Source organism: Vitis vinifera, chromosome 5 (assembly GCF_030704535.1).
Source record: "Vitis vinifera cultivar Pinot Noir 40024 chromosome 5, ASM3070453v1".
NCBI lineage: Eukaryota > Viridiplantae > Streptophyta > Magnoliopsida > Vitales > Vitaceae > Vitis > Vitis vinifera.
Window position 1 is genome coordinate 7,839,025 of NC_081809.1, and position 17,494 is coordinate 7,856,518.

Here is a 17,494-nt window from a genome sequence, read left to right on the forward strand (position 1 = left end):
TACGAAGAATTACAACATTAGAGGAAGACTACATTCTTCCTCTATATTCCTACGTTTCTACACTACTTCTACTCCACTCCATATTTCTACATACATCTTTAATCAGTTTTCCCTCCTTTATATAGAGCCATCTTCACACAAATTCCGCAAGGTAGAAAAGAGGAATGAAACTTGGAGCAAGGTTCGACTACTGGTTGTCGCTTGTCAAGGCTGGAATTGAACTTTTTTTCTTGGCTTTTCTGGGCATAGGTAGTAACTTGTGGTTCCTTTTTGGAATGAAAATGGTACAGCTAGAACATGTGGCACTCTCTTGTTGGATTATGTGTCAAACATGTGGCAGCCATCTAGTGGAGATTATTTCAATTTTGGGATGGAGAGTTGGCATCCAATTGCAAAGAAATATGACATCTACCAACATGCAATGTAAACCTATATAGATCATATGGAGATAGAGAGGAAACATATAGAAATGGATATATACCTAGAACTAGCTTTTTATTAAATGAGACGGAGAGCCAACAATGAAGGAAAATCAAAATTTTTGGCTCATATCAAAGAATTCACATTGTGTTACCCTAGGTTTTCTTAAAGCTTGCACAAAGCCAAAAAGCACACAAAAAATTATATTTTCTAGCTCTCTACCTTGGATGGTCTCTTGATCCTACTTGGAGATGTGCATAAATAAAAGGATTTGAAAATGACAATTGACTAAGTATGTAGTCAATCAATTACTCATTAATTGACTAGTTGATCAATTAACTTTGCAACATCATATGCAATCCTAATAGCTAGTCATCTAATCAACTAGGTAGTAAATCAATAGGCCAAAAATATGTTTATAATGACTATTTTGTACAAAAACCACCTATATGGTTAAATATAATGCATTTCATTTATAAATCTTCTAATTCTTGAATAACGATCCTATCATCCTTTGAAAGTTTTTATTACACCTTTTATACTTTTGTTCTAAAACTTACACATGTACATCACCCTTAATTGTACCATGAGAACCTAGCTTTTTTTTTTTTTTTTTTTGTAATTCATCAAAGTTAGCTTTTGTATTCATTACTGTACTATTTTTATTGTAACTTAGAAAGCGAGTGTTTTCAAGTGAGTGAAATTGACTTATAAATATTGTAAAGATTCATTGATGTGTATCTTAAACTAAGTGTACAAGTTGAAACATTTGCTAGTAGATTTTCTCAAGATTTAGAATAGAGCTTGAGGCTATTGAAATAGGTGGGGTTGCACCAAACCACATCACATTGTTGTTTGCACCTTTTTTTCACTCTCTTTTACTTAGTTGCTCTATATTTGTTGTCTAGTAATATCCTATAGGCTTGATGGGTTAGGGAGCATCCCTTTGTGAAAAATTTTCATTCAATCCTTAGTTGTATCACGCATATATAAAATGCCTCATTGTTTTAATGGTATTCAGTCGTGGCATCACAGATATGGGCATCTAAATTTTAAAAGTTTGAAACTTTTATCTAAAGAAAATATGGTGCTTTGCCTTTTTGTAAAGCATGTTGATGAAATCCATGAGAATTGTGTACTTGGGAAGCAACATCGAGATGACTTTTTTTTTTTTCATTTTTTATAATGCGACACCTAAGTCCGGTTTCTAAATGCTGAAGTGAAAGGGTAGGTATGGACCATTGAAATCTGATCACAACTTTTGGCCTTTTCCTTTCTCTGCAGCCATGTTGTCTCTTTTTTCTTTTGCATGATTTTCTTACCTAAACAGAATCATAGACTTGTTTAATCTCTAAATGGTATTTCATCCAGCTTTAAGCTACTGTATTATATCTTGGTGGAGGACTTTTAAGAGTGAAACCGACATAGAGCACATGCAAGTGGGTATATGGGACATGAAATTTCTTCTTATAAAGACTGCATGGTTTTTATATTAGAGTTGTTGAGGCGCAATGTATTTAGCTTGTTTTGCAGTTAAATTAATTGGATAAGTAGACATTGTCGTTTCTAAATTTCCCACCTAAGATAGTGACCTTATCCTTGACTGCTTGATGAGATACACAAACAATTATACCTTCAAAATCTACTGTGAAGTGCTTCATGTATGTGTGAAGTATTAGAAATTTCTTTCTTGGCAACTTGTTTTTTCTTTGCCCTCTACTGATAGGTTTGACTCAAATTAAATTCCCTGTCATGCTAATTAATTTTCACGTGCATGCTCAAAAGGATCACGTCAACTCTGGTTTCTACTATTCAGGTCCATTCCCAGATAAACTGGTTCAAATTTGAGAAAATGGCAACAGCCCTTTAGTGATGTTGGTTTGGAGCCAGTAGCCAAACCCGCCCTGAGCTTTACCACTAATGTCAAGGGACAAAGCCATTTGAACAAAAACAATAGCTTCAAGAGACTGAATCGTGGATGAAATCTGATCCACATTTCTTCTCATTTTGGGAACAAATGAGAACTTAACTACAAAGATTCTACTGCCTCATAGTGCTTTTCCTGATCTAAGGTTGGTTCGTTTCCCAAATTGTGAGGTACGTGCCATTCTCACGCTCAGGAGTGTATCCACGTGGTGGACATAAGATGGTGGCTTAATATCTGGTGTCGGTGGCTTTACTTTACTAGGAGAGTAGTGTGTCTTCATCTCATTCACTGCCGGAGGGTGGCGTAAGCAGTGACGCTAAGGTGGGGCACAGTCAATATCATTTGCATTTGACCATTATAGTTTTCTCCCGGCTTGAAAGTAACCTTATCGTGATAAAGGATTACTAGCACTAGTTCAGATGACAGTCATGTTAAATTCGGACCATGTTTGTGTCACATTATCAGCAACCATGTGTTTATGGTTCATGCTATCTGCAACTAAACTTGATATATAACCACGTGAACTTCAATCTAAATTCTGGAAGTACTCTTGTGATAGATGGTGCCTGTCTGCAGAGTCCATCAATTGAAAAATGGAGTGAGTGTATCTATAAGAGGGAAGGCTTGGCAAATGTTCAGTTTTCTGGGAACTCAACAAGGATCTAAAATAGATTGTTTTCTTTGCTGATTTCAATGGTTGAAATTTGAGAAGATTGTGTCCACATAACACAACTATTACTGGTCCTTCTGTTGCAATTTATCCTCTAAGGCTCTAACATGTCTTCCAATTCCCACTTCCCTGTTACTCCAGGAAAGCTATTTCTGTCATTGTGAAGAAGAAAAGAGAATGTACATATCGATGGTTTTAAGTGACTGGGGCATTCATATCAGGTGGTCTGCAGCCATATATGCCACTTTGTGAAGGTTGGAACAGTCAATCACCAGGCTATATTAGTGTGGCCCAGCCACTTCAATCAAGGACAAGTCTTCATACTTAAAGTCAAATTCTGCCTTTAGTCTCATTATAAATTGCTGTTTAAATATTAAGCAAACATTTGTTTAATGCGATTAAGACAGTACTAACTCAATACTTGTTCTATTTTTGGATGCAAATGCTTGATGGTTTCATCATTGGATGGGATAAAGGTGCATTCATGATTATGAATACTTGTAGTTATATTTTCATTCTCTTTTTTCTCAATGAGACTTGTTGGCACAATTTTGCTGTTCAGAAACCTACCTCTCCATCGAAAATCAGTTGTGATTGATAGTACTGGATATATTCAAGAAAGCTAAATATAGATAGCACCAAATATTATCGATATAAATAGCATTAACAGCGTACGTATGTCTCAATGCTCATCAGCTATAAGCAACGGGCAAACACTTACTATGAGCAACTTGCGTCAAAATTCCAGAATAGGACATAGAAGTGACAGATCTATATATATATAGAACACTGCATATGAGTCACAAGAAAGGAAATTACGGGTGCATAGCAGCTCTTATTTTACATCCTACTCATACTGATCAAAGTCACTCAGTTGGGATGGGTGGGAGTAGGAGGTTTGTGGGGTGGCTTGTGCGGAGGAGTTGGCAGCTTCTTTCCAGGACCTGGTTGCTTCTCTGCTGGAGTTGAAGGAGGCTTAATCTTCCGAGGTGGCTTGTATGAGTCTTCAGCATTCTCAGCAGGAGGGTGACCAGGGTTGTGACCATAATGTGGTGGCTTCTCTCCCTTAGGTGGTTTGCCAACTGGGGTTGGTGGCTTGTATGAGTCTTCAGCATTCTCAGCAGGAGGGTGACCAGGGTTGCGACCATAATGTGGTGGCTTCTCTCCCTTAGGTGGTTTGCCAACTGGGGTTGGTGGCTTGTGTTCTGGGAGTGGCTTCTCCCCCTTGGGAGGTTTTTCCAATGGGGTTGGTTTGTGTTCAGGAGGTGGCTTCTCCACTGGAGGCTTGTGTTCAGGAGGTGGCTTCTCCACCGGAGGCTTGTGTTCAGGAGGTGGCTTCTCCACCGGAGGCTTGTGTTCAGGAGGTGGCTTCTCGAATGGGGGATGCTCAGGGTAATCAGCAAGTGAGGGGTTGGTGAGAACCACCATGCCAAGCAACAGGACTAGCAAGTATGTAGGAGACATCTTTGGGTTTGGACTTAAGACAGTGGAAAACTGCGAGAATTCTCTAGCCTTTTATAGCGGGTCGACCCAGTACTCACATGACACGTGTCATTATGACACATGTGCCATGGGGTCGATTTGGGTCCTACAGTGTTGAAAAGTTGGGCATTTGAGGTGTGAGCACAACTTTTGGCCTTTGCTTTCTCTACAGCCGCCATGCTTTTCCCTTTTTTCCTTTTCCTTTTGTTTTCCTCCTGCCTCGTGTTCTCAACTAAACACAATTAGGTTGTTTAATTGTTAAATGAGATTTTTGTCTGTCAATCATATTATATCCTATCAAGAGAGAACAGAGTGTAATGTAGTACACATAACACGAGGCAGTAGTAATTTTATCATTTATTTTTATAGCTTGGACCACCGCATTTTTTCTTCTAAAATATTCTGTCTTGTTAAGAGACGCAATAATACACAATTTTATCTGCCATTCAACATTTACTGTAAAGTTCTTTTATCTCTTTGTAGTTCTAGAAAAGTACAAAATGGAACATCATGTATATGGTGCCTTCTGTCCTAAAAAAGAAACTGGACAAATTATGAACTGCATGCTAAAAAGAGGCAAAGGAGCTTAATTCGCAGCATAATTATTTTGGTTTCTAGAGAGCCCGGGGCCTTTTGGTTGGTTTGGGGTCAGAAAATGAACATCATAGGGATTGTGCCCTTAACTGGCCTTGTTACTACAAAGAAATTGCCATAGAAATTTATTCCAGGCTGAGTATCTCCGGATAGACCCCAGAAAAGAAGAGTCATAATGAGAATCAACCTTTGTTGAGTTTGATTCCATGCCTCCATTGTGTTCATTTCATGAATCTGATTTGCATTTAACATTACAGTTTTGTTCTGGAAACAATCAAAGGAGCATCGTTTGCTTCTTGGGTGACCCATAGTGGTGGGTGGGTCGATTTGCTTAGTTGAAAATTGGACAATTGGCTCCATCGCCTACCTCTTGGATTCCATGCTCGGATAAAACGACAACAAATAAATATTTATAACTTACAACTGGGGAAAGGAAAAAATAGTACTAAATTCATGGTACATGATAGTGAGAGAAGGGGGTGTTACACTCAGCTAAAGTTCTTTTCTAAATATTGCATGGTGTTTAATTTTATGTGTCGGCGCGCGTGTGAATGGAACCTGCAAAAGTCCAAATTGGCGTTTCTCCATTTTCCACATAGGATGGTGACGTTAATAGACAAAGATACAATATCTGTAGACATTGCTTAAAAATCGATGTGAAGTATTAGAAATTACAGGCCACTGTACTGGGGGAGCGGCTGCCCCGCCAAAGGAAGAATGTAGCAATTTCTTCTGTTAGCCAGGCCTTAGGATTTATGCATGGGATGCCTAATAACAAACAGAGAAAATATGCTTTTGGGGAAGGTATCCAACAACAGACACCATCATTCAGATGGTGGGAAGGTATCCAACAGATGCCATCATTCAGATGGTAACATATATATACATTTATTAGTGAGTTTTTTTAATACCTATAAAAAAAATATACACTTTGATATTGTGGCTGAATCCATTACATACTCAACTAACCTTGCTCATTAGGGATTTGACGTAACAAGGGCAACGTTGCAGTAAAAGCTCGAAACTTTATGCAGGTGACATTACATTTGGTAAAGAAGAGGAAAATAAGGAAAGCCATCCATAAAAGCAAAATTCCTCATGGGATGAAATTCACAAACTTCATTTACGTTAGAGTCGCATCCAGGCAATTAATTCCACATTAGACCGCCTTTTGACATGTGTACGGATCTTTTTTCAAAAATTATTTATAAATAATTGATACTTACAAAAATAATTTAAGATTTATAAAGGATAAAAAAATATTTTCAAATCTATGACAATTTATAAAATATTAATAAAAAATTATCTCTTAAACTTAGTATAGTTTTATCGTATTAAACTTTTATTTTGAACAAATAATTTTAATCTAAGTTTTAAATTCTAAAATTATTTCCTTAAAATAAAATTTTAAAATTCAACACTTCAATTGAAATTGTCTTTTAAAAAAAATATCTTCTTATTTTAATCCTTATAAACTATAGTTGATTGAAAATACTATTGAAGTTCTCTCTTCAAAAAAAGTCTTATTTTAATCTTCATAAATTGCCCTTGATTTGAAAATAAACTTTGGGTTATCATATTTTAAATAATATATATATATATATATATATATATATATATATATAACAAATACTCTATTTTTTTTTTAAATGAACTAATTTTAATTATATTTTATTTTATTTTTTTATATATTTTTAATGATAAACCAAACATAGAAAATCATTTTTCTAAATATTTTAAAATTTCTAAGCAACCAAACATAATCTTCAAAATAAAAGGAGAATAAGGAGGGACAAGTGAGAAATGGCGATTAAAAAAAAGTGTACAAAAGCTCAATTAATTTTCTTCTAGTCTTTTATATAAAAAAGTATTGGTATGTAAATTAATATTTGGATTTTAATAGTATTTTATTTGTCTTTCTCTATCTCATGTAAAAGAGAATTTAAGATATTTCCTAAAGCAAAGCATTAGTTATCTGCAATCAGTGGTGATCATGGTCCATGTCAATTTCGGACCCATATCTTAAAACCGTATAATTTGCGTTTCAACATTACTGATTTCTCAGATGTTTCATACTCCACAGAAGAGTATTGTTAGTGAAAGCATTTTGTAACTGTTACTCATAGTGTTTTGACTCTGGCTCAACAACATCAGCCATTGACGGATTTTCATACATGCAAATCAAATAGTCTTCTTCCTCCCTTAGGAATTTCGGTTTAAATGTTATTAAGCATACATTTGGCTGACAATTATTAACCACTTCATGATATGGTTTCTTACCCTTAATCAATGGTTTCTAAGTGAATATATGCAGAAGGAAATCTGAACTGTAGACAGCAGTATTGATAACTCTCAATATTCTTTATATAAGAGAATAAACAACGTCATAGTGATCGTCGCCTACAAGAAAGGTACATTTCCCAACAAGATGTAGTGGTGACTGCTACATGGACGCAATTAACTCGTAGAAAAGGATAAGACCAGTGCACGGCAGCTCTTATTTTACATGCTAATTATGCTAACCAAAGTCACTCAGTTGGGATGGGAGGGAGATGGAGGTTTGTGCGGTGGCTTGTGGGGCGGAGTTGGTGGCTTCTTTTCAGGAGCTTGTGGCTTTTTCGGAGCTGAAGGAGGCTCAATCTTATGAGGCGGCTTGTACGAGTCTTCTTTACTCTCGACAGGAGGGTGACCAGGGTTGTGACCATAATGTGGTGGCTTCTCTCCCTTAGGTGGCTTGCCAACTGGGGTTGGTGGCTTGTGTTCAGGAAGTTGTTTCTCTCCCTTGGGAGGTTTACCAATTGGGGTTGGTGGCTTGTGTTCTAGGAGTGGTTTCTCTCCCTTGGGAGGTTTAGTGGGTGACTTGTGTTCTGGAGGTGGCTTCTCCACCGGAGACTTGTGTTCTGGAATTGATTAAAAAAATTCTACCACTCTTTTAAGTAATGGAAGATTATTATCTCTGATTGGCACCACAACAGCACATGCTGCTAGATCTTTCTAGACACTCCATGCAATGAAAGCACAATGGATCTTGTAACGATAGAAACTAAGCCATGCTACAGTACTAGATGACGAGGTAAAACTAGTAGACATGGGTGGTAGTTGATTACTACTCAAAAAGTACTCTTTTATAGTTTGAAACTAACTGTTTTAAACACTTTTGAGTAGTAGTTAATAAATTTTAACTCAATTGGCACATTAAGGAACCTAGCAAGGGTTACTAATAAACTTTTGGCAAGTTTTGGTGTTTTTGGTAGTTATTCGATCATTGAAACAAGCCAAGAATGAGGGAGAATTTTGTGAAGTCCATGGCAATGCAAGTTAAAGCTCAAATACACGAAGAATCCAAGCTTTGGAGCACTACATAGCCCTTTGCCAAGCCAATTAGAGATGCAAGGAACAAAACCAAAGGAAGAAATCCAACAACCAACATTTTCGCATGGTTGTGTGAAATTTCGCACACCATGCGAAACCACAAGAGGTAGCCAAAGAATTTCACATGGTATGCGAAATCTTCTCATGCACCGACTCCGTTAGATTTTTATCTTCAGATATTTTGTGTAATTTCCTAGTTTCTCCTTGTAACCAACCTAGATATTTTCTTTTATATCTTTTTTTATATTTTTTAGGTAACATCATATATAAGGGGAGAGACATAAGGAGGATATGGATGTTTTTCATAGAACACTTGTAAATTTTCAGTAGTAAGAAATATACAAAGCTTTTTGCTATGCCTTACCTTCTCATTTTGTTTTCACCTGTCTTTCTAGCCAAACAACCTCTAAGGATGATTTCTCAGGGGATGAGTGGCTAGGTTTTACGTTTCTTGGAGTGAGGGAAGCTAGGTGAAGGACCTGAATGCAAAGATGAGAGTTTTCCTTGCTTTAAATGAAAGTAGTTGTTAAACATTAATGGTTTTTATTTTAAGGTTTAGCTTTAAATCCCTTAAAAACACCTTGAATGACCAATACTTGGTAAGCTTTTCGGATTCTATGGATGCTTATTGCTAGATCCATGGATGTCTATTAGTTATCATTTACGAGCCTTTGGAAGGTGATTCAAGGTGAGGGTCTTTAGTGTTTGAAGCCATTAATGGGAAGCAATTACCATTTTTTCATGAATCCTTTGGATCAAATCTTAATTGCTAAATATAAAACCGATTTGGGAAATAACCATCCTTTATGTTATTATCCCCAACGCAAGGAGAAGATCCGGAATCTTCCCTTTTGTCTAAGGAACCCGATCCTAGTGACCTAAAGCTCCAAGAGACCTTTTCTTTGTAGTTAACTTCATTTATTGTTTTTGCTTAACTTAAAATCAATCTTTGCAACCACAATTCCATTTTCTTTAAAAGCTAATTTTTATAAGGAAAAACACCATTTTATTTCCTTCACTAAGTCAACTGTACGATGAAAACCCATCCCTGTGGACGATCCTAGAGCCATTATACTATGTTAGCTATGCTACCCTAGTGTGAGGTGATTTAGGTTTTATAAATTTTGTTGATAACACCCATCTGAGCCAGAATCAAATGGCACAACTGAACCAGGGACGAATCAAATGGCGCCGCTATCGAGGATGGTGCCAAAGTACATTGACATGACTTTTGGTGAACACTTGTGATCTTCATCACAAGTTTGGTGATTTTTCTATTACTAATTTTTTTCTTTGTTTTTATTTTAGCTTATCTTTTATTTAGTTTTTAGCTAACCTTAACTTTTTCTTAGAATTGTATTTCTTCTATTTTCTTTGTTTTTGTTTCAGTGATCTTTAGTTGTGCATGCCCTATTGGATAAGAAATATTGAGGGAATACTTGTGAAGATTGAAAATCCTCGAGAAACTGAGTTGGAAGTGTGATTGAACATCATGGATGTTCCACCTGAAGACCAGAATAGCCAACATGGTTAAGAGGATAATTTCAAAGCATACCGATCCATGAGGGACTGCATGCATCCACCTCGTATGAGTGCACCGTCATGCATAGTGCCTCCCACTGAGCAACTAGTAATCTGACCTCACATTGTGCCACTCCTACCTACTTTCCATGGGATGGAGAGTGAGAATCTCTACTCGCATATTAAGAAATTCGAGGAGGTTTGTAATACATTCCAAGAAGGAGGAGCTTCAATTGACTTGATGAGGCTCAAGCTATTTCCTTTCACTTTGAAGGATAAGGCTAAGATTTGGCTTAATTCTTTAAGGCCAAGGAGTATCCGAACTTGGACTAATTTGCAAGCCGATTTTCTTAAGAAGTTCTTCCTTACCCATAGGACCAATGGTTTGAAAAGGCAAATTTCGAACTTCTCAGCTAAAGAGAATGAGAAATTCTATGAGTGATGGGAGAGGTACATGGAAGCTATTAATGCTTGTCCTCACCATGGCTTTGACACATGGCTCTTAGTGAGTTATTTTTACGATGGTATGTCTTCTTCAATGAAGCAACTCCTAGAAACTATGTGTGGAGGATACTTCATGAGTAAGAATCCGAAGGAAGCCATGGACTTTTTGAGTTATGTGGCTGAAGTTTTAAGAGGATGGGATGAACCAAATGCTAGAGAGGTGGAAAGAATGAAGTCTCAACCTAATGCTAAGGGTGGGATGTATGTTTTGAATGAAGACATTGACATGAAAGCAAAGGTTGTAGCTATGGCAAGGAGATTGGAAGAGCTAGAAATGAAGAAGGCACAAAAAGTGGAAGCCATTTCTGAGACATCAGTGCAAGCTATGCCTTGTTCCATTTGTCAACCTAATGCTAAGGGTGGGATGTATGTTTTGAATGAAGACATTGACATGAAAGCAAAGGTTGTAGCTATGGCAAGGAGATTGGAAGAGCTAGAAATGAAGAAGGCACAAAAAGTGGAAGCCATTTCTGAGACATCAGTGCAAGCTATGCCTTGTTCCATTTGTCAATCTTATGAGTACCTAGTGGAGGAGTGTCCTACAATTCCAGTAGTGAGAGAGATGTCTGGTGATCAAGCAAATGTTATTGATCAATTCAAGCCTAATAAAAATGCTTCATATGGCAACACCTACAATTCAAATTGGATGAACCATCCAAATTTCTCTTGGAAACCAAAGCTACCTCAATACACACAACCTGCTCAAGCACCTTAGCAATCCTCGAATCTTGAACAAGCTATTGTGAACCTTAGTAAGGTTGTGGGAGATTAAAAGTCCATCAATGCTCAACTGAATCAGAGAATTGACAGTGTAGAGAGTACATTGAACAAAAGGATGGATGAGATGCAAAATGATCTGTCTCAAAAGATAGACAATGTCCAATATGCAATCTCAAGGCTTACCAACCTCAACACAGTGCAAGAGAAAGGAAAGTTTATTTCTCAACCTCATCAAAATCCCAAGGGTATCCATGAAGTGGAGGCTCAAGAGAGAGAATCTTCAAAGGTGAGGGAAGTCAAAGCAGTTATCACCTTGAGGAGTGGTAAAGAGGTTGATCAACCCACATCCAAGCCAAAGCATAATGAAGAGAGTTTTGTAGAAAAAGAAAAGAGAGGAAAATAAAGGAAAGAGAATAGAGAAAAGTACAAAGAAAGATGACCATGAGTCTAGTGTGGATGAAGAGCCCAAGAGGATAGTGATCAAGGAAAATATGATGAAGAAACACATGCCTCCACCTTTCCCCTAAGCTTTGCATGACAAAAAAGGAACCAATAATACATCGGAAATTTTTGAAGTATTGAGGCAAGTGAAGGTCAATATCCCTTTGCTAGAGATGATCAAACAAGTGCCGACATATGCAAAATTCTTGAAGGACTTGTGCACTGTAAAGAGAGGGTTGAATGTGAACAAGAAAGCTTTCTTGACCGAGCAAGTGAGTTCCATCATACAGTGCAAGTCTCCAGTGAAGTACAAATATCCGGGCTACCCTACCATCTCAGTGAGTATTGGAGGTACTTGTGTGGAAAAAGCTTTGTTGGACTTGGGAGCAAGTGTGAATTTGCTACCCTACTCTGTCTATAAGTAGTTGGGACTTGGAGAGTTGAAGTCAACATCCATCACCCTATCTCTGGCAGATAGATCAGTGAAGATTCCAAGAGAGATGATAGAAGATGTCTTGGTTCAAGTTGACAAATTCTACTATCCAGTGGATTTTGTTGTTCTTGATACGGATCCGATTGTCAAAGGAACTAATTATGTTCCTATCATACGAAGACCCTTCCTAGCTACATCAAATGCAATCATCAATTGTAGGAATGGAGTCATGAAACTCACGTTTGTCAACATGACATTAGAGCTCAACATCTTCCATTTGTACAAGAAGCATATCCATTCAGAAGAAAAAGAAGGTCTAGAGGAAGTGTGCATGATTGACACTTTAGTGGAGGAGCATTGTGATCGACAATGCAAGAAGATTTAGTTGAGAGTTTTGGGGATCTTGATGAAGGGTTACTTGAACCCTCAGATTTGCTTGCTACCCTACTCCATTGGAGGAAGAGAGAAGAAATTCTACCCTTATTCAATGAGGAGGAGACACAAAGAGCTGCTAAAGATAAGCCCCCAAAGCTTATTCTTAAGCCACTACCCACAGAGTTGAAGTATGCATACTTGGAAGAAGACAAGAAGTGCACTGTTGTTATATCTTTAGCTCTTACCATTCATCAGGAGGATTGTCTACTTGAAGTCCTTAGAAGAAGTAAGAAGGTAATAGGGTGGCAAATTTCTGATTTGAAAGGGATCAGCCCTTTTGTCTGCACCCATCATATTTACATGGAGGATGAAGCTAAGCCAATTCATCAACCTCAGAGAAGGTTGAACCCTCACATGCAAGAAGTGGTGAGAGTTGAAGTTCTTAAGCTACTTTAGGCTGGTATTATTTACCCCATATCAGATAGCCCATGGGTGAGTCCTACTCAAGTTGTGCCAAAGAAGTCGGGGATCACGGTGGTGCAAAATGATAAGGGAAAAGATGTCTCTACATGTCTCACTATAGGTTGGAGGGTGCGTATCAATTACAGGAGGTTGAATGTAGTGACAAGGAATGACCATTTCTCGTTGCCCTTTATTGATCAAGTGCTTGAGAGGGTCTCTGGGCATCCTTTTTATTGTTTCTTGGATGGCTACTCGAGGTAATTTAAGATAGAAATTGATGTTGAAGACCAGGAGAAGACCATTTTCACATGCCCATTTAGAACCTATGCATATAGGAGAATGTCTTTCGGCTTATGCAATGCACCCACAACTTTCCAAAGATGCATGTTAAGCATTTTCAATGATATGGTGGAGCATATTATGGAAGTCTTTATGGATGATATCACCATATATGGAAGTGCATTTGATGAATGCTTGGTCAACTTAGAAGTTGTTCTGAACCGATGCATTGAGAAAGACTTAGTGCTTAATTGGGAGAAGTGCCATTTCATGGTACACCAAGGGATTGTCCTTGGGCACATCATCTCCAAGCAAAGCATTGAAGTTGACAAAGCAAAGGTTGAACTCATTGTTAAGTTGCCATTCCCAACAAATGTCAAAGGAGTAAGGCAATTCCTTGGCCATGCCGGGTTCTATAGGAGGTTTATCAAGGATTTCTCTAAGCTTGCAAGGCCTCTTTGTGAAATATTGGTGAAGGATGTTAAATTCATATGGGATGATAGATGCCAAAGGAGTTTTGAAGAATTGAAGCTATTTTTGACAACCTCACCAATAGTGAGGGCTCCCAACTAGCAACTGCCCTTTGAGGTAAAGTGTGATGTCAATGACTTTGCTATAGGAGCTGTTCTTGGGCAAAGAGAAGATGGAAAACCTTATGTGATCTACTATGCGAGCAAGACATTGAATGAGGTGCAAAGAAACTACATAACCACCGAGAAAGAATTGTTAGCTGTAGTTTTTGCCTTGGATAAGTTTCGTGCTTACTTGGTGGGATCCTTCATCGTGGTTTTTATTGATCACTTTGCTTTGAAGTATCTATTGACTAAGCAAGATGCTAAAGCAAAACTGATTAGATGGATTTTCTTGCTTCAAGAGTTCAATCTCCAGATCAAAGACAAGAAAAAAATGGAGAATGTGGTAGTAGACCACATTTCAAGGCTAGCTATCGCACATAATTCCCATGCTTTGCCCATTAATGACGATTTTCTAGAGGGGTCTCTCATGTTGGTGGAAGTTGTCCCTTGGTACGCTCACATTGCTAACTACCTGGTCACAAGAGAAGTTCCAAGTGAGTGGAAAGCACAAGATAAGAAGCACTTCTTTGCAAAAATTCATGCCTACTATTGGGAAAAGCCATTTCTATTCAAGTATTGTGCGGATCAGATAATAAGGAAGTGAGTTCCTGAAGAAGAGCAACAGGGGATCCTCAGTCATTGCCATAAAAATGCATGTGGATGCCACTTTGCTTATCAGAAGACAACCATGAGGGTGCTGCAATCGGGTTTCTGTTGGCCATCACTTTTCAAAGATGCCCACACCATGTGCAAGAGTTGTGATCGATGCCAGAGGCTTGGGAAGTTATCATGTAGGAACATGATGCCTTTGAACCCCATTTTAATAGTTGATCTTTTTTATGTTTGGGGCATTGACTTCATGGGACTTTTCCCTATATCTTTTGGCTACTCTTACATCTTGGTGGGAATAGATTATGTTTCTAAGTGGGTTGAGGCAGTCCCATGCAAACACAATGACCATAGAGTGGTTCTCAAGTTTCTTAAGGAGAACATCTTCTCAAGATTTGGGGTGCCCAAAGCCATAATTAGTGATGGGGGTACTCATTTTTGCAACAAGCCTTTTGAAACTCTCCTAGCCAAGTATGGGGTGAAGCATAAGGTAGCTACACCTTACCACCCTCAAACTAATGGGCAAGTTGAGTTAGCAAACAAGGAGATTAAAAACATATTGATGAAGGTGGTGAACACAAACAGAAAAGATTGGTCAGTCAAGCTCTTCGATTCACTATGGTCATGTAGAACAGCTTACAAGACCATTATCGGGATGTCTCTTTATCACCTAGTCTATGGAAAAAATGCCATCTCCTTGTGAAATTGGAATACAAAGCTTGGTGGTCAATCAAGAAGCTCAACATGGATTTGAGCAGAGCTGGGTTGAAGAGGTTCTTAGACCACAATGAGATGGAGGAATTGAGAAATGATGCCTACATCAATTCAAAAATTGTAAAAGAAAAATTGAAGAGGTGGCATGATCAGTTGATTTCCCGCAAGAATTTTCAAAATGGATAAAGAGTCTTGCTCTATGACTCTAAACTCCACATCTTTCCGAGCAAGCTGAAATCAAGGTGGATAGGTCCTTTTACCATTCACCAAGTGCATTCAAATAGAGTAGTGGAACTACTCAACTCCAACAACATCGGGAGCTTCAAAGTGAATGACCATTGTCTCAAGCCCTTTGTAGAGTCTTTTTTCTCGCGACAAGGAGGAATTCATCCTCCTTGATCCACATCAAGCTTGACAAGACCAGTTTTTTTTTATGGACTTAGTCTTTCTAAAGACTATCGAGTCCATAACTTTTTATTTTATTTTTTATTTGAGAGTTTTTCGGTATTATTACTTGTTTTGTTTTTTATTTTTCGTTTTACTTTTATTTGGTTTGATTTAACTTAGATTTTTTATGATCAATTGCAGGGGGGATTTCAAATAGAGGAAAAACCAAGATAATTCGCACACCCTGCGAAAATTTCGCAAGGCATGCGAAATTTATGGCTCATTTCGCATGGGATGCGAAATTTCGCACACCCTACGAACCAATTTCGCACACTTTGTGAAAATAAACCAACCCTACGAAATCATTTCAAATACTCTACGAAATTTTCGCAGAGCATGTAAAAAATTTCGCAGACCAAACACCATTTCGCATACTATGCGAAAATGTAAGGGGTCTACAAAACCATTTCGCACCTCCAAAGCCATTTCGCACATTGTGCAAAAATGAAAAGTCGCCCTATCATCCATTTTTAAACCCCTTGAGCCCTGAAATCCCCATTTCGCAAGCACCCCTGTCCTTGCGAATCCCTCATTTTCCTCTGCCACCTTGCGACCTTGTCCCTCTCCATTTGATATCGTGCCCTGCGCACATCTCATTTCAAAGACTCGCACTCTGCGCCCTCTCAAAGCACGAACCCAAGGCTCACATTCCATTTCCGACATGGCACAGACCCGAGGAGCCCTTCCCGCCCCTTCATCGAGACGCACACCAAGGTAGAGAGCCTCTTTTGCTCAGATGCCAAGTGATTCTCCATTTCAGGCCACGGAGGCCCTGCGGATTCCACATTCCAAGGGTAGAACAGCCACTGGTCCTTCCTCTTCTATTCCTCAGCGTAGATATGAGACGAGGAGACCACCTACTACACAAAGGGCGACTACTTCGCGCCATGAGAATTCGGTACGACACCCTCCTGCCAAGAGGGCCAGGACTTCAGGCCCAGGCGAGTCATCCAAAGCTTCACAGCCTGAGCCTCCTGCAGATTCCGAGGTTCCTACTGACATATCATCGGAGTCTATTATCAAACGCCCGATGCTCACAGCACCGCCCATTGAGGGCAACTCTGATTGTAGAGCGAGACCTTTCCACTTGGAGCTATATTTTAATTAAGAGGCCATGCCACAGCAGCCTGAGCTCCAAGACTCTTATGGCTTACTACAGAGGTACCATCTTGAGGACCTTATGACTCCTCGTGAGTTCTTTTATCCCAGAGTAGCACTAGACTTTTACCAGTCCATGACTACTCGTGGCGTCCCGAGTCCTACCGCGATGCACTTCACCATTAATGGACGTCATGGTATCCTCGAGGCCAGACATATTGGAGAGGCTCTACAGATTCCTTTCGAGCTAGAGGACCCATCTGTTTTCTGCCAATGGTCCCCAATATCTCAGAGGGACATGGTCCATATTTTATCCAGGGGGACATCTACATATTCGATCCTTCTACGGAAGGAGCTTCGACCTGGGATACTCCTCGTAGATGTGGTGCTACTTTCCAACCTCTTTCCCTTTTAGCATTCGATACATAGGCGAGGAGCTATTTTGGACGCTTTATTCTGTATATCAGAGGGCTTCTACTTTGGCCCGCACCACTTGATCATGGTTTCCCTCATCCATTTTGAGGAGAAGGTCCATAGAAAGAAGCTTCAGAGGGCGAACACCATTCCATTACTATTCCCGAGGTTGCTCTACTAGATCTTGGAGTACATGGGCTTTCCTACTGAGCCTCGGCTTGTGTGCCGCCGCCTTTGTCAAGAGCGATCCACTCTCGACAAATGGAATCAGTTGGCGGGCTATTCTACACCTCCAGGAGCCCCTCCCATGGTAGCACCTCTAGTGTCCCCACAGGCAGAGTAGGGCAAGCTCCCGGTAGAGACTGCACCCCTAGTGCCCACACCTGAGGCTACTTCTGCTGTTCCGCCTACGACTCCTACTGTTCCACCAGTTGGTC

At 39.1% G+C, this 17,494-nt stretch overlaps 2 protein-coding genes across 2 annotated transcripts; both read right to left on the reverse strand.

Annotated features, from left to right (window-relative positions):
• Positions 1 to 3,627: 3,627 nt before the first annotated feature.
• LOC109122626 (early nodulin-75-like) lies at positions 3,628 to 4,500 on the reverse strand. The gene has a single exon (XM_019219905.2). It carries the CDS (start codon positions 4,479 to 4,481, stop codon positions 3,888 to 3,890), a length of 594 nt encoding a protein of 197 aa, XP_019075450.1. The 5' UTR covers positions 4,482 to 4,500; the 3' UTR covers positions 3,628 to 3,887.
• Positions 4,501 to 7,435: 2,935 nt separating this feature from the next.
• On the reverse strand, positions 7,436 to 16,199 carry LOC109122590 (proline-rich 33 kDa extensin-related protein-like). The gene is made up of 2 exons (XM_019219826.2): positions 16,022 to 16,199; positions 7,436 to 7,993 (listed from the first exon to the last, which is right to left on the reverse strand). The coding sequence occupies exons 1-2, from the start codon at positions 16,197 to 16,199 to the stop codon at positions 7,626 to 7,628; spliced, it is 546 nt and encodes a 181-aa protein (XP_019075371.1). The 3' UTR covers positions 7,436 to 7,625.
• Between the last annotated feature and the right edge of the window lie 1,295 nt (positions 16,200 to 17,494).

What these genes read in the sequence shown, in the direction of transcription:
- LOC109122626 (XM_019219905.2), bottom strand. Translation starts at nt 4,481, where the DNA reads ATGTCTCCTACATACTTGCTAGTCCTGTTGCTTGGCATGGTGGTTCTC.
- LOC109122590 (XM_019219826.2), bottom strand. Translation starts at nt 16,199, where the DNA reads ATGGAATGTGAGCCTTGGGTTCGTGCTTTGAGAGGGCGCAGAGTGCGA. An exon ending in GGGATTTCAGGGCTCAAGGG is followed by an intron (nt 7,994 to 16,021) that starts GTTTAAAAATGG and finishes AATCAATTCCAG; the next exon opens with AACACAAGTCTCCGGTGGAG.